This window comes from Gavialis gangeticus, unplaced genomic scaffold, assembly GCF_001723915.1.
Source record: "Gavialis gangeticus isolate Ggan-Ray unplaced genomic scaffold, GavGan_comp1, whole genome shotgun sequence".
Classification (NCBI taxonomy): domain Eukaryota; kingdom Metazoa; phylum Chordata; order Crocodylia; family Gavialidae; genus Gavialis; species Gavialis gangeticus.
In genome coordinates this window covers 152,609,803-152,637,425 of record NW_017729024.1, presented here as the reverse complement: position 1 = coordinate 152,637,425, position 27,623 = coordinate 152,609,803, and the positions used below count along the sequence as shown (strand labels likewise).

General features: G+C 43.8%; 1 protein-coding gene across 2 annotated transcripts in view; it reads left to right on the top strand.

Moving 5' to 3' along the window:
- NNT (nicotinamide nucleotide transhydrogenase) overlaps window positions 1-27,623 on the top strand; it is an 81,130-nt gene that overhangs the window by 181 nt on the left and 53,326 nt on the right. The window contains exons 1-9 of one of the 2 annotated variants that reach the window (XM_019517893.1): window positions 2,562-2,634; window positions 4,980-5,069; window positions 5,409-5,517; window positions 10,793-11,022; window positions 12,416-12,633; window positions 15,540-15,627; window positions 16,333-16,421; window positions 20,301-20,488; window positions 21,758-21,891. In XM_019517893.1, the coding sequence (XP_019373438.1) occupies window positions 5,055-5,069; window positions 5,409-5,517; window positions 10,793-11,022; window positions 12,416-12,633; window positions 15,540-15,627; window positions 16,333-16,421; window positions 20,301-20,488; window positions 21,758-21,891 (1,071 nt within the window). In that variant the 5' untranslated portion in view covers window positions 2,562-2,634; window positions 4,980-5,054. Of the gene's footprint in view, window positions 1-2,429; window positions 2,635-4,979; window positions 5,070-5,408; window positions 5,518-10,792; window positions 11,023-12,415; window positions 12,634-15,539; window positions 15,628-16,332; window positions 16,422-20,300; window positions 20,489-21,757; window positions 21,892-27,623 lie in introns of those variants that run through there. The other variant, XM_019517892.1, reaches the window with a different exon arrangement.

Here is a 27,623-nt window from a genome sequence, read left to right as displayed (position 1 = left end):
GTGTGCGCTCCCCGCGCGGGGCAGGCGCCGCCCTCTCGCTTTCTCGTTCCCTCGCGGGCGGCTCAGGGGTCGCTGCTCTGCCTGCGGCGCCCGGCGGAGCCTGGAAGGACAAAGGTGGAGGGTGCCGGGGCCCCGGCCCTTCCTTGTCGCAGCGTAGCAGCGGGGCCAGCCCCTCGTGCCCCGGACACGCGTGGCATTGCAGCCCTGACGGGACCCCCGCACCGAGGGTGCGGGGCAGCTGCAGCCGGCACTCCCACGGGGCCGTGTCACCGACGGACCGGCTGGGAGCACAGCACAGCTCCCGTGGGAGGTGGTGACAGGTGCCTGATTCCCAGCCCCTGGCGCAGAGCCGGGGTGCGAAGGGGCAGAGGCGCTGGCCTTGGCCAAGGTCATTCAGGAGGACGCTGGTGGCAGTGGGAATGAATGGGATCTGCTGACTTGCAGTCTCGTGCTCCTGTCTGAGCCACGCGACTTGCTTCACACGCATGTCTTCTCCGGCAGCCAGAAGCGACTCGAATGCGCCAGTCTGGCTGGATTCGTGGACTTGGATGGCAAGGGGACAGCGAGAGCCAGCAGCCACTTGAATGTGCTGGGGAAGGCATGAGGAGTGCTTCCCACTGTGAGCTGCCTGCGGGACCTGGGGGCGTGGGGGGTTGCACCTGGTCAGTGTCAGCGGTACCCTTCTCCTTGGGCACCTAGAGGTGGTAGAGGCCGAGAGGGTTTCCTTTTGGAGGGGGCAGCTCTCCCTTGTGGTGCCTGCGTGGATACGTGGCAGGCACATTTTGTCGCTGATCAAGCTGCAGTGTTTGCTATTTATGGTAATTGCTTAGAAACAGCAGCTGCCTGTTGCCAGGCTGGTGCTTGAGGCAGCAAGCTGTGCATCTCTTAGCAGGGACCTTGCACACTTTGCACAGTGTTAGATCAGATTAAAAAGATCTAAAATATTGCATGTAATTCTCTTACTGCAGCTTCCCAGCTACTGCTTTAACGTGCAGACCTTTGTCTAGTGTCCCAGGGCCGTGTTTGGCACTTGGGAAGGGGGAAATCTGCAATGCGCTGGTAATAACTGTGACAGGTGCCTTTAAAGCGGCACCTGCTCTTGCAGCCTTAATCCCCAGGAGCAGATGTCGGAGGCTGTGGACAGGTGCTGGGAGTAATGTGTGTGCAGTGCATTGGTGCCAGTGCTGCAAAACTAACAAGTCTCTCAACTAGTTGTGGTCAGTCTAAAAACAATGCAACTGAGTCAGAACTCCTCTGCTGCAGGGTCCTTTAATACCCGTGCCTTCATAAATCTAGGTTTCAAATGGACAGTTAAGGAGGAGGCTGTGAACTGGACCTACCTAATCATTAAGGACCATGCCAGTGGTGACAAATCTACCTGTAATGTTTTGGATAGGTTGGGGGGAGAGTGAGCAAGTAAGAATGCTACTGAACTCATGTGTTAGAATTCTGTATAACGTACAGACATTTCTACTGTGATTAGTTAGGTGTCTTAGATTCGTTAAAACAGCCTCTGATTCTTTCATATCTGAAATTTCAGATTCTTTGAAACTAAGAAGTAATTGGTTTAGAGACAGCCATAAGTGAGCAGAAAATAAGTATATGATGCTTTTTTTTTTACCATTGGCATGTCTCTCAGGGAATGGCTCAGTATCTAAATCATTATATCCAGTAAAGGCTGGTGTTGATGAAATTCCAGTTTCCACTGTAGCTCACCAAAGCATGTAAACATGCCATACTTAAGGAGGGGCTGGCAGTTTTTTACACCTGTGACTAAAATCTTTCTTTCTAATACTCATTGTAACTTCACGGCCTTGGCAAGTCGGTTAACATTTGTCTCTTTAAATAAGTGATTCCATCCTGGAAGGGCCTTGAGATTCTTTCAGGGGTACTATGGGCTGTCTTGCGGTATTAGCACACCTAGCAGTGCTAACATGATTCACAAGATAAACTCCACAATTTCAAAAAAGAACCCGTAGTGTCAGAACATTTTTAACCCGTTGTGACCGTTCGAGTTCCATGCAATAAAAAAATTGCTGTATTTTTTTCATAGTCAAAAAATGGGTGAAAACTAGAAACTGGAATTCTCGTGGGGGAGAGCAGTGTCTTGATTTTAAACAGGGGTTTCCATGACTGAAAAAGTTGAGAACTACTGCTCTAAATCTAAAGGAGAGTAAAACCTACACTGCTTATTAGCTGTTGGAAGCTTAAATTAATATCTGTAAAGTGTTAGGTATGTGGACTAATACTGTTATTCCTATCAACAGTCAGTTTTCCCTTAATTCCTTTTGGGAAAAGTGGACTCTTTCTAGTTGGAAAGAAAATGTCCTCCTTATGTGGCTTATATCAACTGAAATAAATACCTGAGTTAACTTGATTCATCCCGAGTACCATTAATAATGCGTGTTTGATATTTCTGTGCACAGCAGGACTACGGCTGGGATTCCACGTGTGACAGTTCTTGCCAGAAGATTCCAGGCAATATGGCGAGCCTCTTGCGTGTGGTGGTCTCTGGCTGCTCAAATCCTCTCTTTAGCAATGTGATGTTACACAAGATCCGGACTGTGAAGATCCCATGTTTGCGAACATTCCAAACCCACCAGGTACTTTGGTGTCAAGCACCCATCAAGCCAGGTAAGTTTACATGTATTTTTTTTAAAGCTTGTAAAATTGCCAGCTTGCTTCTCCCTCAAAACAAAGGGAGATTTCAAGAAAGCTTCCTAACCTGGTGTATCTTTCTTCAAAATTCAAAGCCTTAAATTGTGGGAATTGGCTATTTGTGGTAGTTCCATGACTGCACAACTTTGCATTTGCTTACAGACCACTGTGTCTTAAAAAAAAAAAAAAAAAAGACTGGGGACAAAGTGTTGGAGTCTGTTCAGAATTGCTGCAGGATTACCTTGACTTAGGAAAATAAGCAAATGCAGTTTAAGGCATAGTCTACATTTAAATATTGACAGCGTTGCTTTGTTTAGAAATGATAAAAAATGGCAATTTAGACTAAGGCCAGTAAAAGTCATATTGGTAAGAAATTCTTTTGCTAGTATGACTTCATTCAGGGAACTGGTGGAAACTTTAGCAGCAAAAGGACTAATAAGATGAGTTTATTAGTTAGGAGAGTTTGCTGGTATGGTTATACTAGCAAATATATTTTACCGCTACAGGATTGTAACTTCAAGCACTTTCCTGAACAAAAATGTTTCCATGACTCTAGGCCTCCAAAGGGAGTTCAGTGGATGAAAATGTGAACAGTTTCTCCTTTGGTTAAAAGACTTTGGTCTGAGCATTACTGGTAATTTTTTGATTACTATTTACTGACTACACAGAGTAGCTGTCAGTAAATAGTAGTTCTTTATAGAGTATGACATGTTACAGTTTGGCAGGAAATAGTTCCTGGGTCTGTCTCTTCTCTTTCTCCCCCGCCCCCCACTTGCAAATTTTTTTTCTGACAAAGCCATGTTTTTAGTCCATATCACAATGAAGAGACCCCTCTGTCTTGGAATAGCCAGCCATTCAATAGGGATGGCACTTACCTGGAATGTAAGATTATTTATTTGGAGTGTGGAAGACCCAGGTTCAAGTCCTGTCTCTGACAGCCCATCTCCTTTTTAGTTTTCACCAGAAATTCCATCCTGAACCTTAGGAGCCTATATCTGGTGAACTGGCATTTTCAGACAAAAAAGTTACATGGAGGAATTCCCCACTCAAATCTGATCTGAATATTATATTTGGTTTTATGCTTTAAAGTAAACAATGCGTTCTGCCTTCAGACTGGTCTACCAATTACACTTGCCTTTTTTGCAGCATACTAATTAAAACTGAATTGGATTTGGTAATTTTGGAAAAAGAGTCTGTTGGAATGGTTAGTTCAAGTTGTGTTATTGAACAGACCTAGTCAGAGGTACAAAAATTGGAGCCAGTTGCTGTGTGCTTATTATTAGTTCTATTACTTGTATTATTTACTAGACATTCTGTTGAATGCTTACCTTTGTATCAGGAGTTCCATAAAGACATTTACAAGCATGTGAACTAATATAATTACATTTTAGTTCTAGAAATTGAGACTGAGGATGCAGTGAAAACTGGTGAATTTGCTGTCAGCACTTAGAAGAATCAGGTCATTGCAAGAGACTAGAGTATTTGAAAAAAACTGTAATACACTTTTATAGCTATATCTGAGGCTTGGAAGATTGGAAATAGTAGCCACAAACCTTAAAATATAGCTCCTTACATTTAAGAGCCTGCTCCATGAAGAGTAGGCTGATTCTCTTCTTTTCCATAAGGCTAAAAACAGTGTGGACCTCTTTGACGACAGTCTTTTATTTTGAGATCTTACAGAGTACAGTCCTGTTGTCCCTCATTAATTACCTGTGAACTACTAATATAATCCCCCCGCCCCCCTGCGCACACTCAGGGCAGTCTGGGATAATTTGAGTTAATTGCCATTCAGGCTGCCTGTACAAGAGTAAAAGCAGACCTTTGGTTTACCCAGTCTGATTGTCCCACGCATTGACTTGCATTCAGACAGTCCTTTATGCATACAGTTTGAATGGCCATTAACTTTGTTCATTATAGATACTAGGCAAAAAGTATTACTTAAGATATTTCACAGGTACCTAAAATGGGAAAAGGGTTTGTAAGTCTGTAGAATCCTAGCATCTATTTTTACCCTAAATGATTGTCTGCACCTATTTTGATGCAGGTCAGAGCTTGGCACAGTTAGACCTGGGGTAAATTGGGCATCTCTTTTTAAAGCTCCTAGTGTGATAAATGGGGTAGAAATTTACTTCTAACAAATCGCCACTAGAATACATAAACAAATTTCTGACACTTGCAGTAGTCAACAGTGCGTACTGTGCAACAGCTGATGAAGAGACTCCAGTCTTCAGAAATCAGTTGAAAGTAAAAACAAAACAAAAAACTTAGAACATGGTTGTTTCTGTGTCACTGTTTTGGTTGCCATTTTCTTCATCTCTTAGGAATGTAGTGATTGTCATACTGGAGCAAAACAGTGGTCCATCCAGTATCCTGTCTTCATCAGTGGACAGTACCAGATGCTACAGAGAAAGGTGCAAAATACCCTGCAGTAGGCAGTTATGGAATAACTTGCTTGCAGAGAAAGTGTATTCCAGCCTTCATCCCACTCCTTAGCGACTGGCTTCTGTCTTAGAGTACAATTGTGTATATTCTTCCCAAGTGTCTTAGTTTTATTTAGAAATCCTTCTTGTATTGAAGCTTCCTTCTTCCCTTTCAGATTTTTTCCTAATCCCTGCTAAGGTCTTAATCAAGGTAATCTTTGAGACGATGGTTTCTACTGGCCAGTTGTTAGTTGTTTATAAACTGAATATTTTCTTCTAGTTAGATTTGTTACTTTTCAATTTCCTTGTGTCCCTTGTTCTTGTAATAAGGTTGAACAGAAGCATCTGATCTACCTACGACACCATTCATATTTTTTGTCTTCAGCACACCACCCTTTCTTCAGAATATCTCCTCGTCTTACTTCCAAACTGAGACCAGGTGAGCAGCTTCTTCTGAAGCTGATGTTAGAATAAATTAGTAACTAGTTAAAGTAGTCACCACCTCTTTCTGCAGTGTAAAGGCACAGTATGTAGTCAGAACTTCCCTCCCATGTCCTCCCAAAAACTTGTAACATTTTTTGGTATTCCTTTGCAGAAGAACACTCTCTGAGATCGAATTTAGATTATTTTTATTTTTTAAAATTATTTTCTACCTTAGTCCTTCCAGCTTTTCCTGTTAGCTTTGCATATTAACCTACTTGGTGTTTATTTTTTTTTAGGTGGGAGTTAAGCAGAAAGTATACTATTGCTAGACAGTTTTAATTATTACTTGACAGCTTTTAAAGGCTTGGAAATCCAGTTTCCCTACTTACTGTCATTGGCGACACATAGGGGGTACACGTAAGCGCATGTGTACCCCCTGGAAGCACCAGCTGCGAAACCGGAAGTGCAGTTCTGGTTTTGCTGCTGGCCCAGCGATTGGCTGCTGGGGGACCCTTCTCCCCTCCCTCCCCCTGTCAGCAGTCTGGTGCCCCCCCAGACTTGGGAGGCACCAGTCACCCATGCTTACTTTGTTTCCTTACTGAGACTTTCTTAGGACACTTGCAGTTTGAAAATCTCCTCAATGAGCAGTTGTTTGCTGTTTTCTACTATTACATCAACAAAAATGTTGACTTATTTAAAATACGTTATTTTTATTTGTTTATGTATGTATTGATATATTGGAGCTAGACTGTTCTCAGTGGTGGCAGATAACAGAACAAGGAGCAATGGTCTCAAGTTGCAGCAAGGGTGGTTTAGGTTGGATATTAGGAAATACTTTCTCCCTAGGAGGGTGGTGAAGCACTGGTTACCCAGAGAGGTTATAGAATCTCCATCCTTGGAGAGGCTCGACAAAGCCTTGGCTGGGATGATCTAGTTGAGGATGGTCCTGCTTTGAGCAAGGAGTTGGACTAGATGACGTCCTGAGGTCTCTTCCAACCCTAATTCTCTATGATTCTGTGATGTTGGGCTCCAAAGGGCTATGAGATTTTATGATTACAGCTTGGATACTTTCTTGATTAACAGCTAAAGGAAAGCTCTTATTAGGTAATGAAATTAAAGGCTAATCTGTGCATCAAGAAGCTTCTGCATCTAGTAATTGAATATTAGATGCACTAAAAAAGTTCCATGAGCTTCCAAGAGGTGCTAAGAGACTGAAGTCCTTTATCCATGGCTTGGGATCAGCTGTTACTACCAGCTCCATCAAATTTACCTCAGTTTTGATGTAAAGGGTTAGGGGCCATCTGTAGAGTAAGAGAGCAGTTCAGTTCTTGCCCCTGCTAAAGTGCCAGCTGGGAATAGGGTGATTATACAGGGTTTGAACAAGTCTGCTGGGAAGAGGGCCAAAATAAACCTCACGTTATACAAAACAGCAAGATCAGCTGTTAGAATAACTTGTGTCACTGTTGCTGCAGGCTTTGCTTACGTTAGCAACTTAGGCATTGAGCTGTTCATCCTGGCTAAAATGGTGGTGTTTTTGCAGAAACTGGACTTCAGGCACCTAGGCAGCTGTTGGCAGAAACCTAGATACAAGCTTTGAGGATCTCCCTCTTAAGCTTAAGCTTATTCAAGCTGCTGCTTGACAAGGGATCAAGATTCCCCAGGAGTCTTGCATTAAACTTGCATTCCTTGGAGCAAGGATCCAAACTGTTTCCCCTTTCCAGGCGAGTGTCCCAGCCCCTGGGCTTAGGGGTCATGCTTCTTCTGGCTCAGTGAATCATGTTCTGTTTTGCAAATTGAGACTGTTTGCAGGAGGCCTGGAGAATCTCTCTTCCCCTGGGGCGCACAGCTAATTGTGTTCTAACTCGCGAGGAATTGATGTAGATGTACAAACCCACATTCAGGGTGATAATACAATTTTTCCACATACTGGGCGAGTGCTTTAACCACTGAGCTATTAGGAGCATCTCTAATGCCACCTCCTCTTCTTGCCGTAAAAGAAGTGAGTTACTTGTTTCATTTTTATAAAGGAATGACTTCTGGGTTATAACTCCAGGACAGAGTTTTGGGCTGTGCATCTGCTCTTACTTAGGCCTCCCCCTGCTATCCAAAATTAGGCACCTATGCTGGTCAGTTCGCCAAAAGTTTGTCTAGCAGAGTCCACCTCCTATGCACCCTCTTTCCCCAGCGGCTCCCTCTCCCCTTTTGAAATAGTTCCAAATGTATGCGACTGATTACATACCTGAAAAAAACCAGAGTGCTTTACCTTCAGCCTGGCATGCCTCCGTGCCAAGGGCAGCACATGCCCAGAAGAGGCATCACAACAGTTTGACTTGGCTGTATAAATTGCATGCTTCGGTGGGGCTTTTTGGCTATACGATAAAAGCACCAAAAAGCCCTGCTGAAAGCTGCAATCTATATAGATGCTGGGCGAACCAGGCCAAACTGACGCACTTCTAAGAGCAATTTTTTCTTTTTCCACATTTGTCAGAGGCCTGTTTGCCCATCCCCTTGGGCAGCTTTCCCTCCAGTGCCTGTTGTGAATCCCATTCTGAGGCACCTACCTCTCTTCGTGCATGGTGTTATAAGGCTGAGGTGCTTGACTGAGGGCTAGATTTTGCTGTGTGAGCCAGGCACCTGGGGTTAGGTGTAGAGATCCTGAGCTCCATTTCCATGTGTAATTGATTTCTTGTACAATCTGTCCTAAAGAAAGCAGGTTATAGAGATAATTATGTGTTAAAGGAAGCAGTTTTGGTGTTTCATTATGCCTCCCCCTTTCTAGCTCAGCTTTAGACCCCTGCTTGAAAATGATAGCTGAAGTTGCACTCTTGTAGATGCTCTCTGAAATGTAAAAGCCGTGTCCTAACCACTTGTCATTAAAAGTTTTCTGTTTTGTGAGATACTGGATATTAACCTAGTAATTCCAGCAGTGACCTGGGTTTGTGTTCTGCCTATACTAATCCTCCCTTGTGATTTTCATTGGCTAAAATGTTGTTCCTATCCTTGTCCTAATTCTCAATATAGTTATTTGCCTTGAACTTGGATTTGGACAAGTGGATCAAGTGCACACTTAGCAATTTTGTGGGTGATACCAAATTGGTGGAGTTGCAAACACTGGAGGGCAGGGCCAGGATTCAGAATAAACTAGAGAAATGGTTTGAAATTGATTAAATGAAATTCAGCAAGGGCAACTTCAAAGTCCTTGCCACATAACTGCATGTACAATTACAGACTGCGGAACAATTGGCTAGGCTGCAGTACTGCAGAAGAGGACCTAGGTGTTAAAGTGGGCTATAAGCTGAATGTGAGCCAACTGTGTGCTCCTGTTGCACCAAAAAAAAGGGCAACAGCATATTGTATGTGTGCGCTCCATTTGGATAGTAAATAATGACATTTCAAAGTTATTAACAAATACTGCAGCAATTTAGTTTTAGGTAAAGAGCCAAAAATCAGAAAAAAAGCAAAATAATTACAAGTGCACCATTGGCTCTTGGTCTTTCCTTATTTTTAGTTACTCCTCCCTTCCTGAGAGAGTTGTATTATTTGTCACTGCAATGCGCGACATTTATAAAAAATTTGAAATTTTCATAGTTGTCATGAGCATTAACTTAAAAATACAGTCTCAGTTAAGTTTGAACTCTTGACTGTGACAAATTTTAAGTTCATAGGCATAAAATAGCTCTTGGCTTAAATTGTAGTACTGTTTTTCAGAAAAATATGGTGGTGAGATGGAAGCAAGTACTTATACCTTTGGCATAATATATGTTTGAGATTGGCATAAAGCATGTTACAAACTGTGATTTTTCTTGACCTTGAAGTAAAATACGTGGTATATATGGTAAAACTGAAAGTTAATTTTTTTCGGAAGAAAATGGTCTGAAGTTAATTTTTAACTTAGATTTAATATGACTGACACATCCATCTCCCTGGATATGTTATGTTATATAAATTGAAGACTTTATAACCTTAATATAAATGGCGCAAAGGACTGCGTTCTGCAAATAGCATTAGGCATAGAGTAATTTCTGAGTAGCTGTTTCATAGATATCAGTTTGCAACAGACTTCCAGCTGTTTTCAGGAGTGGGCTGGCACTTGCTATAATGTTTTTTATTGTTGTGCAATAGTATTAAAGCAGTACTTGACTGTAGGATAACTTCCAATATAAGTATAAATAAAAGTTTCTAAATCCAGGAGGATATTTCAACCATTAATTAAAAACCGTTTTAATCCATCAGATTTGACAGACAAGCTGTGAATTTAACAAAAGAGAAGAGGGTGGTAGTAACATGCAGCTTCTAAGTTTGTATAGTAGGCAACTTAAAGGACCTGAAAAGGCTAATAAAATGAGGACATTAAGTTGAAAATGACTGGTCTAGTTGACTAAAGCAGTTATCTGGCTTCCTAGTAATTTTAAAATATTTAGGGCAAGATTTTATTCCATTTATTGGTTGCCTGAACCTGATGCTATTCTACCCTGCTCAAGTTCATAAGTTGACTTGAGTTCTTTCACCTAGTTATGTAGGATACATCTTTGCCTTGGGACTAACTACATCACAAAAAAGCAGTGAGTGGGAGGAGGGGGACCCAGTTTTGCATTAACTGTTTTTTAGAGACTCTAGCAAAGTGGGATAGGCTCACACTTGGGTACCTAGTAAGCAGAATAGGATCTGGTTCTCAGCGTTCATAAATTCTATAGTAGCTGTAATCTAAAGTCTCAAAATGCTTTACCTATATAGTTATACTTCACCACATCCTCCTCTCAGCTATGTAAATTATATTCTTTACTAAACTGGTAAATTGAGATGCAGATGATCCCAAATTCAGGTCTGGCTTGTATTGTATTTCCATTAAGCTAGTCAAACTCAAGACAATCAAGTGCAGTCCAGTGACTACTGCACTTTACTGGTTCTTGTATCAACTTCAGAACTGTGATGTGGTGAACTGATAGACCATCAAGTTCAGTACCACAGTTGAGAGCTTTGTGGTGAAGGTCACACTCATTGAACCTTTATAAAGCCTTTTGTCATGTATGAAATGATGCTTTATTTCACTGATCTAGTCCTGCCACATATGGGTCACTGAAGGAGAGCAATGCTAGTGCATATAGTAGCATTCTAAGAAGTTATGTTTCTGGAAAAAAATACATCTTATTTGCTGTATTTTTAGAAAAGTATTGTTAAGTGGGGGAATCCATTGGTAGGTATTGGTACATAAGACTGAAAAAGCCCTGACATCAATCCAGTTTCTTTAGTCTTGCTCTAACTAATGCCCATCTTTTTCTCTGCATTTATAGGAATTCCATACAAACAGTTGACTGTGGGTGTTCCCAAGGAGATATTCCAGAATGAAAAGAGGGTGTCACTGTCTCCAGCTGGTGTTCAGGCCTTGGTTAAACAAGGTTTTAATGTTGTGGTGGAGTTGGGTGCTGGTGAAGCTTCCAAGTTTTCTGATGACCATTATAGGGATGTGGGAGCAAAGATCCAAGGGACCAAGGAAGTGCTGGCATCTGATTTAATTGTCAAAGTAATTTGTTTTCTTATTATTTAATGTGTATGAAGGTTTTTTTCTGTTTTTTTAAAGGAATAGCATCAAGCCATTTAATGCAGGCCACCGAATGCTTGATTACGTAATAGGGAGCCCTTATTATATCTTTGGTTTTAATTTATACATATCTTTGTGCCCCACCAAAGTCACAGAAATCGTAGAAAGCTGAAAAATAGAACTAAACCCTTGAATAGGAGCACTTAGTGGTTTCAGTGAAGATTCTTCAATTCTTACAGAATTATTCACCCTTTTAGAACCATTGCCTTTTCCAGAGCAAGCGAGCAGTGCTCAGAGAACTGAGTAGATAAGATCTCTGCTCCAAAGAACTTGCATTAACAAGCAGCTGATGCATGCATTTTTTCTCTAGGAAATGAATACAGGAAACTGGTTAATTTGGCTATGGGATAATTCACCATGATGATTTTTGTTGTTGTTCTGATTTCCCCACCAGCACTGCCCCCACTGCTCTCCATTACCAGCTCCTGATAACTTGCCATTATTTTCATTCCCTTTGCAATGCTGATTAACCAGAGTTTATTATACTGGCACTACTTGGGCTTCTAGCATATCAATACATACCTCTTAAACTCCCCAGTAGGGCTTTAAAAGACTACATAATAGCAGTCTGAATTGGATTGGAGACAGGAAAAGTGGCAGTGCCCAAAAAAAAAAAGAGAGATTATGTAAGGAGGTAACCAGGTAACATTTAAGGTATACAGGTTAGGCAACCAGGTTGTACAGAGAACTGAAAAGTAAGCAGATAAATTTGATGCTGGGGCTTCCTTTAGAAATCTTAGTTTAAAGCTAAACATATTAAGATTTTGTCTTAGCATAGTGAAATTATAGGCTGCTATATAGGCCCTTCTGGAAAAAATTAGGTTTGTAAAGGAAAGTTGCAACATTTGTTTAAGAGATCAATGTAATACTCAAGAAAGTTGTTTGCTGGAATACAGACTTAAACATTTAAGCTCTTGAGGTACAGTGCAGTCAGCAACAGCAGTGCAGGCTTCTTAGGATTTCTTTGCTTTTCAGTGGATCCTTCTAATTGATAGCTTAGTTTCAAGACCTATTTCATTAAAGCTCTTTTTCTAGACTGCAGCTGACATGCCTAACAGTTGTCCATTCCAGCCATAAAAATAGTAGTAAAAGCCATTAACTCATTTTAGATCGATCCACTGTTATTCCTGTAGTGTTACTTATCTACTTGGGTCTAATTGTAACAAGCAGCCTACAGAGGAAAAGTGAATTCCCTGAATATAGTTGTATAAAAGTTGTTTATAAACCTCATTGCCTGTCTTTTCTGCATGGGATAAAGGGTGAGGAGGAGGCATTATTTCTGTTGATTTATCTGAAAATTTCTCTCTTCTTTCAGGTGAGGGCACCTGTAGTTAATCCTGACCTAGGCATTCATGAGGCAGATCTTTTTAAGACAGGTGCTACTCTGATTAGTTTCATCTACCCAGCTCAAAACCCAGACCTACTGAAGAAGCTTGCAGAAAGAAAAACTACTGTTTTGGCCATGGATCAGGTTCCACGGGTTACTATTGCTCAGGGATATGATGCTCTTAGCTCCATGGCTAACATTGCTGGGTATGAAATTAACTTATGCTTTTTGGCTTTTATGAATACCACTCTTTGGCTGTAACATTTTGTGGTATTAGATGTCTAAAGCAGTTCTGCAGTTTTGTTTTGATGTAGTTTTTTTCAAGCAGGATCAATGTGTTAGAGCAGGGGTGGGCAAAATGTGGCCTATGGGCCGGATGTAGCCTGCCAGGTCATTCTGTCTGGCCTGGGGAGCTCCTAAAAAATTTAGAAAATAAATATTTATGTGCCCCTGGCTGTCTGTTGTGCGGCTCTCGATCACTTGCCAAAACTCAGTAAGTGGCCCTCCTCCTGAAATAACTGCCTGCCCCTGTGTTAGAGGCATCTAGCAACCTTTAAGTTTCTGGTCAGCTTTGCAGTGATCAGGTCAAGGATTTTTAGTTTAGAAGGCAATTATTTTAATTCCTGAACTTCTTTGTAGTGGCCCTGCCTCTGAATGAGATTAAAGAGCTATATAACAGCTGAGATTGATATAACAGCTGAGATTAAAGAGTGTTATAAATATCTGATTTGTGTGTGTGTGTGCGTGTGTGGGTGCATACAGGGAAACTCACTGTTTTTTAAAATGGAGGGCATTTCATGCCCTTGAAAGTATAATTAAACCTCTTGCTTTAAGGAAGGTGCTAGCTTGTTGTGGATGTGTATAGCTGGTATGTGTACTGAAAGCAGTTTTACTAGAGAATATATAAATGGGGCACTGGCTTAGTCTGCATGTTCTTAGTTCCCCTACAGGGTTTTATTGGAATGTAACAGAAAGTCTGAATAACATTTGAATATACACCTCTAACCCAAGGAATAGTTAAATTTGTGTACCAAACTAGGTGTACTCCTATAGACTTCCTAAACAATAAGCATTTAGAAGAATCACCTAGCATGTTTTTAATAAGATTAAGTATTTACTCGGCACAGACTTGAGTCCTGTGTGTTGTTAGAACTGTGGATATTTCTAGAAAGTGTTGTCAGTGCACTGTTGATGATGAGTCAAGTCGTACTAACAAAGGTTAGAGAAGTAAGTTGGCAAGTCAGACATATGCCACACCAAATAAATTTAATTGCCTTAGGGACCTCGGGGCCTTGGCTTTCTATTGTACCAGACTAAGCTGTTTTTGGTAACTGTCTGCTATGCTCTAGAGCAGTGGTTTTCAACCTGTGGCCTCTTGCAGGTTTGCAAACTCTAAGGGGCCCACAAAAGATGACAGTGATCAATCAAAATGTGCAAATACCCATACTTCAAAGGGGTCTGCACCTCCATTTGAAATTTCTGGCAGTTGCAAATGAAAAAGGTTGAAAAACTGCTCCTCTAGAGAAATTTGTCATAACGCCCTTGCTTTTAAGGAGACCTTTTGGACAGCTTACTCTGCTAGACAAAATAAATCTATAGTTCGAAAGGACAATACACTGGCCAATGTTTTGCTGGTGTGGTAGTGGGAAGGCTCTAAGGGACAGCACTCTCAAACTTTTCATTTTTAAACACCTCTGTAGGTATCAGCTTAACCTCCAGACTTTACCTTAAGGTCAGTAAGTACAGCATTAGTATGGTTTTATAGATGGGGCAGCTGAGGTACATTAAGAGGTTAAACAGTTTGCTCAAAACCAGGCAGATTCATTGGCAGAGGTGGATGAGAGGTTCCTAATTGCAGCTTCGTTTCCTAGACCAGGGCTGTCCACCTAAGTGACTGGAGGCTGCAGGCCCCTCAGACATACACTGTGTAACCTTGCACACTCCTGGACTGTGCGTTGCACAGACTGCATGACATGCCATGCAAGATCCCTGCCCTATACTTTATAACCCTTGATGTGCTACATGAGCACCCCCACTGCTCCTTACTACACCATACACATGTCCCTTGATGTGCCACATAAGCTCTTCCACTCCTGCACCACACTCCACAGCTGATGCACCATGTAAGCCTGTGGTCCAGATGCATGGATGAGCTGCACCACAGGCCCATCACATGCACAGATACAACACACTATGTAATACTTCTGTACACGGCAGTGAGTGACTCATGCTGCTCTGCACTGCTGCGGATGCCACGCAGGCTTCCCCTTCTAAGCTTTCCTTGGCCCCACAGGCCACTGTGTTCTACCCCATCCCTAGGATTGAGGGCAAGCAGCAGAAGGAGGGAGGAGGAGCCCAGGAACTCCAGTGGCAGCAGTATCTGGATCAGAGCAATATCAGGACCAGGAGCCCAGGGGCCACAGTTTAGGGGTCTTCATGTGACCCACACGCCACCAGTTGGACAGCCTTGTCCTAGATCATACCATTACTGCAAACTACTATACCCTTGTTCGTTTGTAGTAGGTTTGGTGCTGTAGATCTTGCCTTCAAAGATGACAAACCAAGGATTAATGTATTGTTCACATGCTTAAAAAACCTAGGCAAGGAATGCATAGGTCACAATGCTAAATATCTTTATACCAGTACTCAAAGGGCATAACATTTTAGGAAGGCTAAGCTGCCAATGTTTGGAGAAATTAAAGGTTTATTAAACCTTTCAACGTCATTATTCTCAACCAGGGTGCTGTGGGATGCCATTCAGTGTTAGCACTGTTAGGTGTGCAAACATGCTTGACAAGGTAAACTTAAAAGATTTCAAATAGGAATCCACTGTGTTAAGAGCATTCTGAAATGTTGCGGTCTGAGGCTTTTTTATGAAAGAATTACTCGATTTTTCTATAGTCAAAAATAAAGTGAAAAGTAAGAGCTGACATTTTTCAAGAGAAGCCTTGAGTCTAGTGAGGGGTGCCACAAATCTCAAAAGGTTGAGAGCCATTGCTTTTGGGCACAGTTATACAGCCTCTTGCACGTTTACTTCAATGTGCCTCTTTGATATAATGAAATAAACATGGAAAAATACTAAAGCAAAGGTGTTCACTTTTTATTTTCACAGTTACAAGGCAGTTGTATTGGCAGCAAATCACTTTGGTCGATTTTTCACTGGTCAGATCACAGCTGCTGGTAAAGTTCCTCCAGCCAAGGTTTGTTGAATATAAACATTTTTTTTTCTGCAGCAAAGGCAATTTTATGAATATGGCAAACAAGTGTTGAAGTGAATATTGTAAAACATTTTTCATCAGCTTTCTGTTTGGTCCTGGAGAGCTTAGATTCCTTTATAGGAGTCCTAAGTCACTTCTTATTCTATGAAAGCTTCCATTGCTGGCAGCTGTACTTTTTTTTTTTTAGTTTGAAGAAAATAACATTTCAATGTTACGTTTAACTATTTTTCAGCTCAGACTTCCAATATGAAATCTGCCCATGAATTCGTAGGGCAGGTAGGGTCTGGGAAACATTACATGGTCAAGCAGACTAAATTTCTTTGCTTGAGGATCATGAAGGAAGTAACCCCTCACTTGGATGGGGCAGTGGATAAAATAGAATTTCTGAGAATGGAAGTTAGAAGCCTATAGGAAGGGGGAAAAATAAAAAAAGGCTAGGTCAAATATGCATTGCTTGGGTCAGTCAATGTAGGTTGTATGCTTGGCTGAGTTGATTCCCAAATTGTTTCATTATTTAAATGACACTTGACTTGCATCAGAGTTGGTTTGAACACTGCATTTTATTATAACCTGGTTGTCCAGTGGTGTCTGTTAGCCAGATTTTCTATTGGATGGTGTACTTGGTAAAAGAGAACCAGTGCCACTCTTCCACAGCTCTAATACTAATCATAAGAAATATCACTTCAGGTTCTAATCATTGGAGGAGGAGTTGCAGGGCTAGCTGCTGCAGGAGCAGCTAAGTCGATGGGAGCAGTTGTTCGTGGGTTTGATACCAGGTAAGAACGTGAAAATGGTGGCAATTTAAGCTCACCCATAAGTATTTATATAAAAGAAATGGGTTTCCTGTTGGATGGGCAAGAATTTTTGTGGGTGATTATATGTTATTGGACCAACTACATGGTTGGGATAGACCTAGATAAGTTTTTGAATGCAGTGAATTCTTCTTTAGGTATTTTAAGTTAGTGCTTCACTGTTTTGCATTTCCTACTCCTCCACTATGTTATTGGTTCCAAGAGTGATGGCACAGCACTTAATTCCTGAAGGTGTTCTTGGCAGCCAGCCCTATGGTTTCAAGGAGGAGTGGGGTGGGGGGGCCTTGCAGGGGATTTTGATGAGGTCCTTGACTCTGGATCTTCAGCTATTCTCTGTGGGATGGACGAGATAACTTTCAAACTTTCAGGGCCTAGTGCCAATACATAGTGTAAGCCATTTAAGATGCTGTGAATGTGGTTCAGGACGTTTGCCAAAATCCTGTTGATTTCTTTATTTAAGACATGTCTTAAACCTTTTTAAGCCTGGGGACTGGTTCATAATGGCACATCATAATTCAGTTGTTTGTGCTGCATTAAGGCTTATTTCCTTGTTACTTAAGGAATTGTGCTTATTTTGTGCCTGGCATTTTGCACCTCTTCCAGGCCTGTAACTTGATGCAGAGCACTGGCAGATACAGTCAGTCAAACTACTTACTGCCTCCACTTCTGTGCTCTGTGGAGCACAATTTGTATAACTGCTGCAGCAGCAGACACCACTGAGAAAAGAAAGACGTTCAGTCTCAGAGTTTGTAGGATTAGCTCCAGCACATGTCAAGCAGTTGGCCACCTGCCAAACAGGCCTACTTTATGCAGCTCAGCCTCTGGCACCAAAAAACCAAGGAAAATATGCAGAGGCTGAGATTATAATTGTACTGGGGTGGTGGGGGGCAAGTATGGCAAAACACATATCTCTTGAATTTTTAAACAAATCTTGCTTCCCCAAGTTTCGTTTCAGTTCAGACTTCCTTCCCTGTCTCCCCACTCCCCACCACTACCCCAAAAATTACTCCCAGTCATTCGTTCAGCAGAAGTATCTGTTTTAAAACTTCCTGCAAAGCCAAAGGAATATGTGTAATTAAATACAAGATGAAAGATTTACTTGCCCAAACCTTCAGGAGAAACCCTTTTAACTCTCCTCCTCCAGAAGATGTAGGGAAAGGGAGGGAGGAAGCAATAGTTGTATACTTTTATTTTTGGGCGTGCTTTGCCCAAGAACTGGAATAAAGCTTAATTGTCAGTAAGAACCACACTTCCCAAGAATTTGGCTCTTCTGGATTCTGAGACAGGCCAATTGGGAACTGGTGAGCTAGCCTTTGTCTTACTGCTGATGGGAAGGGAGAGATCCCCAACTACTTGGGGATCTCAAGACCTGAATTAATGTGAGCTGCCTGTGAATGCATTTTTAAAAGGCAGACATGAAATAGGATAATGGTGGCCCAGAAGGATTTTCCTCCTGAGTCGTAAAGGAGTTGTCAGGGACTCTGCATCCCTTTACAATATGTTTGTTCTTCCATTAAAATATCTGCTTGTATTGAATTACTTTGTGCCTATGTGCAGGACACTGAGGTGCTCCAGCTGGGTGGAAAGGGGTTGCCTTTGAAGTAAAAGCCACAGAAAACACCTGTGTTGCAGTGGATTACCATGGGAAGGAAGAGCAAATAAAGTGGGTTGCAAACCAGCAGGATATGAATGCCCAGTACACTTACTTTATGAGTCAGATATCCCAAAGGTCCTGTCAGCAACTCTCTGATTATGCAAACAGCTTTCATCATCCTACTTTTTAATATAATTTGTGATGCAGAGTTAAAAAAAAACAAAAACAAAAAAAAAAAAACAACCCCAAAACACCCCCTTCTCAAAATGTTGAATTTCGTAGCAGTACAAATGTTTAAATTCAATATAAAACTTTCTGAGTTTTTAAAAGAAATGTGCTCAACAAGTGATATGGTTCCCTCTTGATGTGCCTAATTCCTTGTGTGTTAAGACTGTCTTTTCCACTTAAGTTGGGAAGTAGCTGGTCAGAAAACTGACTTCATTATGCCCTGTGGTCCCACTTGATGTAAGCATAATTTTCTTTGGCAGTGTTTTATTTAAAAAGTTGCTGTTTAGTTTGTTTTTATATGAACCCTGTATTACTGTAGTGTCATAAACACTAATGCATTCCGTTGGGATTGGGGCATGCTATTTTACAGATGGGAAATTGAGATGGGGAAAAGTGATTTGTTTCTGGTTACATAAAAACCCATAGAACATATTTAACTCAGTTCTACCATGTCTTGCAATGGTGCCCTAACAATGGAGTCATCCTACCTCTTTGCTCTCTTTCTTTCTGATTGCTACAGGATGTACCTCAAATGGAATCCTGGGTGGATTGAATCCTGCATTTGTGACACAATAAAAAAAAAAAAAAAAAGAAAGCCAAATAAACCCAGTTCCCAACTGGCCTGTCTCAGAACCCTGGGTGGATTGAGGGACCAGCAAGGGGGAGGATGCTCAAGGGCACCCAGCATGGGTTCATTAGGAGCAGGCTCTGTCAGACCAACGTGATTGCCTTCTATGATCAGGTCCCAAAACCATTGGATGCAGGTGTCACGGTGGATGTAGCCTTTCTGGACTTCAGGAAGGCCTCTGACACTGTCTCCCATCCTATTCTCATTAAAAAGCTAGGTGACTGTGACACTGATGCCTACACAGTCAGATGGGTCGCAAATTGGCTAGGGGGCTGCACCCAGAGAGTGGTGGTGGATGGGTTATATTCGACCTGGAGGGGTGTGGGCAGCCGAGTCCCCCAGGGCTCAGTCCTCAGGCCTGTACTGTTCAATTTCTTTATTAGTGACTTGGACGAAGGGGTGAAAAGCACCCTGTTCAAATTTGCTGATGACACTAAGGTTTGGGGTGAGGTGGGCATGCTAGAAGGGAGGGACAGGATACAACTGGACCTGGACAGGTTACAGGGGTGGGCAAATGTGAATAGGATGGGATTCAGTACTGACAAGTGCAGGGTATTGCACCTGGGCAGGAAGAACCAGCAGCATACCTACAGGCTGGGGAACTCCCTTCTCATCAGCACAGTGACAGAAAAAGATCTTGGAGTCGTCATCGATTCTAAGATGAACATGGGCCACCAATGTGAGGATGAGGTCAGCAAGGCTAACCGCACCTTGTCATGTATCCACAGATGCATCATGAACAGGTCCAAGGAGGTGATCCTCCCCCTCTATGCAACACTGGTCAGGCCGCACCTGGAGTACTGCATCCAGTTCTGGGCGCTGCACTTCAGGAGGGATGTGGCCAGCATTGAGAGTGTCTAGAGGAGGGCCACTCGCATGCTCAGGGGGCAGCAGGGCATACCCTATGAGGAGAGGCTACGGGACCTGAACCTGTTCAGCCTTCACAAGAGAAAGCTGAGAGGGGACCTAGTGGCTGTCTATAAACTTACCAGAGGGGAATGGCTGAAACCCTGTTCCCCCCGAGCTCCTCCCGGAGTAACAAGGAATAACGGCCACAAGTTGATTGAAAGTAGGTTCAGGTTAGACATCAGGAGGCACTACTTCACAGTCAGGGCAGCTAGGATCTGGAACCAGCTTCCAAGGGAAGTGGTGCTGGCTCCTACCTTAGGGGTCTTTAAAAGGAGGCTTGATAATTACCTAGCTGGGGTCATATGAGCTTAAAGTTACCAGGGGTCATATGAGCCTAGTATTCATTCCTGCCCAGGGCAGGGGTTGGATTTGATGATCTGCTCAGGTCCCTTCCGACCCTGCATCTGTGAACCTATGCACCTAAGAAACATGTCTGTTGTCTTTTTATAGCCTCTTTTGTTTTTTGTTTTTTTGTTTGTTTTAGAGCTGCAGCTTTGGAACAATTTAAATCTCTTGGTGCTGAGCCCTTGGAGGTAGACTTGAAGGAATCTGGAGAGGGGCAAGGCGGGTATGCAAAGGAAATGTCCAAGGAGTTTATTGAAGCTGAAATGCAGCTCTTCGCCAAACAGTGCCAGGATGTTGATATCATCATTAGTACAGCTCTCATTCCTGGTATGTTACCAGTGTAAGAGGCATGTCTTCCATTTTAGTCTCTGAAAGGGGCTGCTTTTTTTCTCTCACTTGCTACTGCTGCTATTTTTCTTCAGGAAAGGGAAAAAAAAAAAACATGTTCTGTCCAGTGAAGAGTCAACAGGTGAGTGATTTTGTGCTGTTCATCCAAAGCCAAGAACTTTCCTGGTAAAACGTCTTCATTTGTTGTCCAGTTTCTAGTCTCTAGACATTTCTGTGTGTCACAGGTCTCTCTCGTCTTCTTAGCTGTAACTTGGCTGTTCCTCTGCTGTCTACCCAGGGTTTTATAGGAGCCCTGTCATTTGTACAGCTTCTTCAGTCTTGCCAGATAAGTGAGGTATTGGAATGATGTACGCAGTACTTACTTGTTCAGTCAAAATGTGTAATACTCTTTATATGTTAAACTGCATAAAATGCTTAAGTTTTAAAGAAACTTTCATGTTATTTGTAAGTGCAGTGTAATGGATTTGTAATGTATGAGTCATTATACACCATACAATACACTAGAAAATATTGCGATTCCAGCTGTGAGATTTGAAGTTTTAGACTTTTTCAAGTCATTCTGGATTCTAAAAGATACCTTGTAAATCCCCAACTGTGTGAAGAGATCCAGTTGCATAGAATTTGGATGGCTTCAGTGAGACTCTACTGGATGATCCAGCTCTAATTTCTGTACAAACTGTTCAGCATTTCAGAAAAATATGAAAACTCCTCTTGGTCTCAGAATGGAAAGTAGTGCTCCTACATCATATTTGCTGATGGCATTAGGATGACATAGTGCCAAACAAGAATCCTTTTCTTTGTTGTTTCTTCCCCAAAGGTAAATTTGCATGAAAAGGGTATTTCAAAATAGCAAGTGATATAAGAAAATAAGCAAAGGACTTAAAATGGCATCCTCTAATAGCATCTTGCTCATAGGAGTAAAAACATGGTTTAAGACTAATAGCATTTTCCTGTCACTATAGGACAATAGATTCTTTGAGAACTCAAACAGATTTTCTACCTGATGAGGGAAAACTGCTTTTTCTGTGCAAAAATTTATGCTTATTTTTGTGTGTTTACTTTTTCCTCTCTGCATTTAAAAAGATTGATACAATGCCAGATCCAAAAATGTATACCACTTAGGGACCAAATTCAGTAGAAATGAGTGGTAATTATACACGGGTATGTGAGGGGAGAGTTTGTCTCATGGACATTATCTGCAGGATGTGATTATCTTACATGTAGCTTGTTATCTTTTTGTCTTACCAGGTAAAAAAGCTCCTATCTTGTTTCGTAAAGATATGGTTGAATTAATGAAGGAAGGTTCGGTTGTTGTGGATTTAGCTGCAGAAGCAGGAGGAAACTTTGAAACCACAAAGCCGGGAGAACTTTATATTCACAAGGTATGGGCTTGCATAAACAGCCATTCAGGGTTTATACCTGCAGCTTATAAATCAATTCACCCACATAAAATGTATGGCTTCCTGAGATACAATTTGAGTTTAGTATCCTTTTTTCTGTAAGGTTTACATTTTTGTCACAAGTCATTGTTATGGGAGACAAACTGAACTTGAGGCCTGTTAAGGTAGGAGCTGATTTTTAAATAGTGTTTCTATCCCAGTCATACACAGGGATATTTCATCAGATTTATTTGCAAGCGCTGCAGTTTTACTCAAACTTCCAGTGTAAGGGAGTTTGCTCCATTCCATCTGTGTAGCTCTGTACTAGTTGAATGTGCATCTTGGTGTAGATATTAGGGATGTAAACAGTTAAATGACAGTTATTTATACCATTTACTCCTTACTGTTTATTGACCTCTGGCAGGAAACTCCAGCCCTTTTATGTCTTCACCATGTGCCTGGCACTGTGTGGGCCCCAGGCCATTCTTGCAAAGCCAGGGGCGGTGGGTGCAGCCAAGCTATTATGGAGTGCTGGCCAGCTGTAGAGCCGTGAGTTCATCCACAGCCCCAGCCGGTGGGGGTGAGGGGAAGTCAGGGCTGTGGACCTCTCCTGTGCCCAGATCCTGCTGCCATGGGAAGGGAGGGAGGAAGGTCTGGGTCCCTCCACAAGGGTTGGGCAGGGTCTACCAGCTGCAGCAGTAAGATCCCAGCCTGGTGGTGGGTCTGCCCAGACCCTTTCCCTCGCAGCATTGGGGCCTGGGCAGGTTGGGCAGTGAGCTCCCTGCACCTCCCACTGTGCTTGTGCTGCTGTGGCCCAGACCTGGAAAGCTCTTTTGTGCTGCTGGTCTTGGCCCTCCCCAGGCTAAGGCAGGGCCTGGTCCCAGCAGGGCAGCCTCTGCTGGGCTCCCTGTGTCCTTCCAGTATGAAGCTGGAGATAGGCCTGTTAAGAGTTTCTGGGTTAGGGTCAGAGGGAAAAGCAACAAGGGTGATATCATGGTGGGTATCTGCTATTGACCAGCAGACCAAGAGGAAGTGGTGGATGAGGCTTTCTCTAAATAGCTAGCAGAAGCTTCCTGATCACAGGCCCTGGTTCTCCTGGAGGACTTCAGTCACCCTGACATTTGCTGGGAAGGCAATATAGTGGTGTGCAGACAATCCAGGAAGTTTTTGGATAGTGTGGGGGCCAACTTCCTGGTGCAAGTGCTGGAGCGGCCAACTAGAGGCCATGCTCTTCTTGACCTTCTGCTCACAAACGGAGGAATTGATGAATGGCAACTTGGGCAGCAGTGACCACAAGTTGACTGAATTCAGGATCCTGAAGAAAGGTAGGATGGAGAGCAGCAGAGTAAGGACCCTGAACTTCAGGAAAGCAGACTTTAACTCACTCAGGGAACTCATGGGCAGGATCCCCTGGAAAGCCAGTGTGAGGGAGAGAGGAGTCCAGGAGAGCTGGCTGTACTGTAAAGAAGCCTTTACTGAGAGTTCAGAAACAAACCATCCCAATGTGCAGGAAGACTAGCAAGTGTGGCAGAAGACCAGCTTGGCTTATCAGGGAACTCTTTAGTATACTAAATCACAAAAAGGAAGCTTATAAGAAGTGGAAACTTGGATGACTAATTAGGGACGAATATAAGAGCATTGCTTGGGCATATAGGGATCAAGTCAGGAAGGCCAAAGTGCAGTTGGAGTTGCAGCTAGCCAGGGAAGTGAAGGGTAACAAGAAGGGTTTCTGTAAGTATGTTGGTAGCAAGAGGATGATCAGGGAGAGTGGGCATCCCTTACTGAATGGGGGAGGCAACCTTGTGACAGGATGCAGAGAAGGCTGAAATGCTCAGTTCCTTTTTCACCTCAGTCTTCACAGGCAAGGTCAGCTCCCACACTACTGCACTGGGCAGCACAGTTTGGGGAGGAGGTGAGCAGCCCTCAGTGCTGAAAGAACAGTTTAGGGACTACCGTATTTTTGTGCATATAGCCCACGCACTGATATAACCTGCACCAATGTATAGCCCGTGGAAAATTGTATTTTTGGAAAATAGTCTATGTATAGACTGCACCCATGTATCTGCACCTCATAGTGTTGGTGCCAGGGGTGATTTTTTTAAGCCTATTAAGCCTGTGAGGTGTTGGCGTGTGGGGACCAGGCTCTCACCGCCTGCCTGCAGCTGCCTCCTGAGACATGGCCGCAAGCGCAGGCTCTGCTGGGCACGGAGCCGGAGCTGGTGCCAGCTAAAAGTGGTGCTAATTGCTGCAGGGGAGGGGAGGGATGAAGAGCTGCGAGCAGGGGAAGAGGCAGCCCCGCTCCCTGCCACCAGCTGTGCTCAAGCCAATGCTGCCAGGGCTTGCTGCCGCCATGACATCAGCCCGCAGCCAGGGATGGGCGCAGTTTTAATTTTCATTAAAGGCTGTTGTAAACACTCTCACCGCCCGCCTGCAGCTGCCCCCCAAGACATGGCCGCAAGCGCGGGCTCTGCTGGGCACAGCCGCAGGAGCTGGAGCCAGCTAAAAGTGGTGTTAATTGCTGCGAATGGTGGGGCAGCTCCTCATCCCTCCCCTCCCACGCAGCAATTAGCACCACTTAAAGGATGTTCTAAAGACTCTGCATAGCCCGCACCCTTATATAGCCCACACCCATCTGTCATGTTTGTAAAAACTTATATAGCCCATGGACTATATGCGCAAAAATACGGTACTTAGAAAGGGTGGATGTGAACAAGTCCATGGGGCTGGAATGGATGCGCCTGAAGGTGCTGAGGAAGTTGGCTGATGCAATTGCAGAGCCATTGGCCATCACCTTGGAAAACTCATGTCGATTAGGAGAGGTCCTGGATGATTGGAAAAGGGCAAACATAGTGCCCATATTTAAGAAAGGGGAAAAAGGAGGATCCAGAGAACTACAGACTAGTCAGCCTCACCTTAGTCCCTGGAAAAATCATGGAGCAGTTCCTCAAGAAATCCATTTCTAAGTACTTGGAGGAGAAAAAGGTGATTAGGAACAGTTAGCATGGATTCACCGAGGGCAAGTCATGTCTGACCTCTCTGATTGCCTTCTATGATGAGATGACTGGCTCTGTGAATGTGGGGAGACAGGTGGATGTGGTGTACCTTGATTTTAGCAAGCTTTTGGTACAGTCTCCCACAATATTCTCACAGGCAAGCTAAGAAAGTCTGGGCTGGATGAATGGACTGTAAGGTGGATAGAAAACTGGTTGGAGTATCGGATTCAGAGAGTAGTAATCAATGGCTTGATGTCTAGTCAGCAGCTAGTATCAAGTGGAGTGCTCCAGGGGTTGGTCCTGGGGCCAGTTTTGTTCAATGTCTTCATCAACAACGTAGAAGATGGCATAGAGTGCACGCTCAGCAAGTTTGCAGATGATGCGAAGCTGGAGAGAGTAGTAAATACACTGGAGAGTAGGGCTAGGATTCAGTCACCTAGACAAATTGGAGGATTGGGCCAAAAGTAATCTTGTGAGGTTCATCAAGGACAAGTGCAAAGTCCTGCACTTAGGACAGAGCAATCCCATGCACCAGTACAGGCTGGGGGCTGTACTTTGTAGTGGGACACATTGTCGTGCTGCCCCATGTGATGCTGGGTGGGGTAAGGGTGCCTCAGCAGAGGCTAGCCATCCCCTGCGCTGAGGCATCCTGTTCCCTGGCCAGCTTGGAAGTGATTGATGAAGATGGGGTAGCAAGCAGCCAAGGGCTACCTGCTTCTTCCTCTCTTTGCACTGCAGAGCCCCCATGCTGAGGCACCCTGCACCCTAGCCAGCTGCTCCCTGCCTGGCTGGGGTGCAGTGAGCCTTGGGACAGGGAGCAGGCAGCCTTGAGATGGCCACTCTCCTGTCTCCATGCGTCTCAGTGTGGGGGCTCTGCAGTGGAGCCCCTGTGCTAAAGCACACAGAGAGGGGAGCATCCAGTCCAAGGCTGCCTGCTCCCCTGTCCCCAGGCACGCTGCACCCCAGCCAGCTGCTCCATGGCTGGCTGGGGTTCAGTGTGCCTCAGCACAGGGGCTCCATGTGTCTCAGTGTGGGGGCTCTGCAGTGGAGCCCCTGTGCTGAGGCAGGGGAGTAGCCAGCTCAAGGCTGCCTGCTCCCCTGTCTTGAGGCACCCAGTGCCCCAACCAGACTGGGAACAGCTAGTTGGGGTGGAGGGTGCCTCACTATGGGGGTCCACAGTGCAAGGGGATGGAAGAGTGGGCAGCCATAGGCTGCCTGCTTCCCCATCTCTGCATTTGTCCTGGCACTCACTATTTTGATGTAGTTTACACTGCTTTTTTCCAGGTGTGGGGTTTTTTTCTTTTTTTTTTTTTTTATCAGGAAATCCCAGTAGCAAATTTTGCCCCAGCCGAGCAAATTGGCAGCACTGAGCACTGATTAATGCGCAACTTATGTGGTTTGTGGTTCTGCAAAGAGGTCTGCAGTGCCACAAAGCACACATGCCTGCACATCTGGATCCAGTCCAGCTGTCTGAATTCAGTGCCTCCTGTTGTGGAAAAGGATCACTCCAGGCTGCCTGTTAGCATTTAAATAAAGTGGTGACATGTAGTTAAGGTGAACCTGGAGCATTGAAGGCACACAAGTACCTGTGGAGGCTGAGGCAGGTGCAAAGCAGTGCATTGTGGGATAATGGAAATGAATAGTTTGCATGGATGTAGTCCTAACTGTAAAGTGAAGTGGAACTTAAAGTGAATAAATAAAATGGTCACAGTGACAAGGTTTTAGACTGCACAGGTACTGCTCTCTGATTCTTTGATGTGACAGAAAACTGTTTTTTTTTCTTGTCCATATTTAACTAACAGTGTTTTGTGGATGCTTAATTCAAAAAGGGTAAATCCTACAAGTAACTACATTTGTCTAACTGCTTAGGTTTAGAAATTGTTAATTTTCTTAAATATTGTGTTACTTTTTAAAAAGTAGAAGAAAATATTGTTTCTGGTCCTGACAGTAGCAGTTAGAATTTACATCTTGTAGCAGGACACTGTGATGTACATGCTCCTTTGAGAGAGCAAGCAGCCTGAGAGGCTGCTTGCAGGTGGCAGAGGGCAGCTAATGAGGAACTCGCATGACCGGAAGAGGGTCACCTTGGAGCTCATAGAATCATAGAATCACTGAGTTGGAAGGGACCTAGACAGATTGTCTAGTCCGACCCCCTGCCATGGGCAGGAAGGAGCACTGGGGGTGGGAGGGGTTATAAGACCCCAGCCAGGTGTCTATCCAGTCTCCTCTTGAAGATCTCCAGGGAAGGTGAGAGCACCACCTCCTCTGGGAAGCCTGTTCCAGGCTCTGGCCACCCTTACAGTGAAGTAGTCCTTCCTAATATCTAACCTAAACCTATCCTCCCTCAGCTTGTGGCCATTGTTTTGGTGACTCCAAGGGGGGCCCTGGTGAACAGACTTTCCCCAAGTCCCTGCTGGTGGCCCCTGATAAGGTTGTAGGCAGCCACAAGATTCCCCCCTCAGTCTCCTCTTGCGGAGACTGAAGAGATTCAGGTCCCTCAGCCTTTTCTCATAGGGCTGGCCACGGAGGCCCTCAGCCATACGAGTGGCCTCCTCTGGACCCTCTCCAGGTTCTCCACATCCTTCTTGAAGTGTGGCACCCAGAACTGGACACAGTACTCCAGCTGCGGCCTGACCAGCGCCACATAGAGGGGGAGCAAGACCTCTCTGGACCTGTTAGTGATGCCCCTGTTGATGCAAGACAGAGTGCGGTTGGCTCTGCCTATTGCTTCGTCGCATTGGC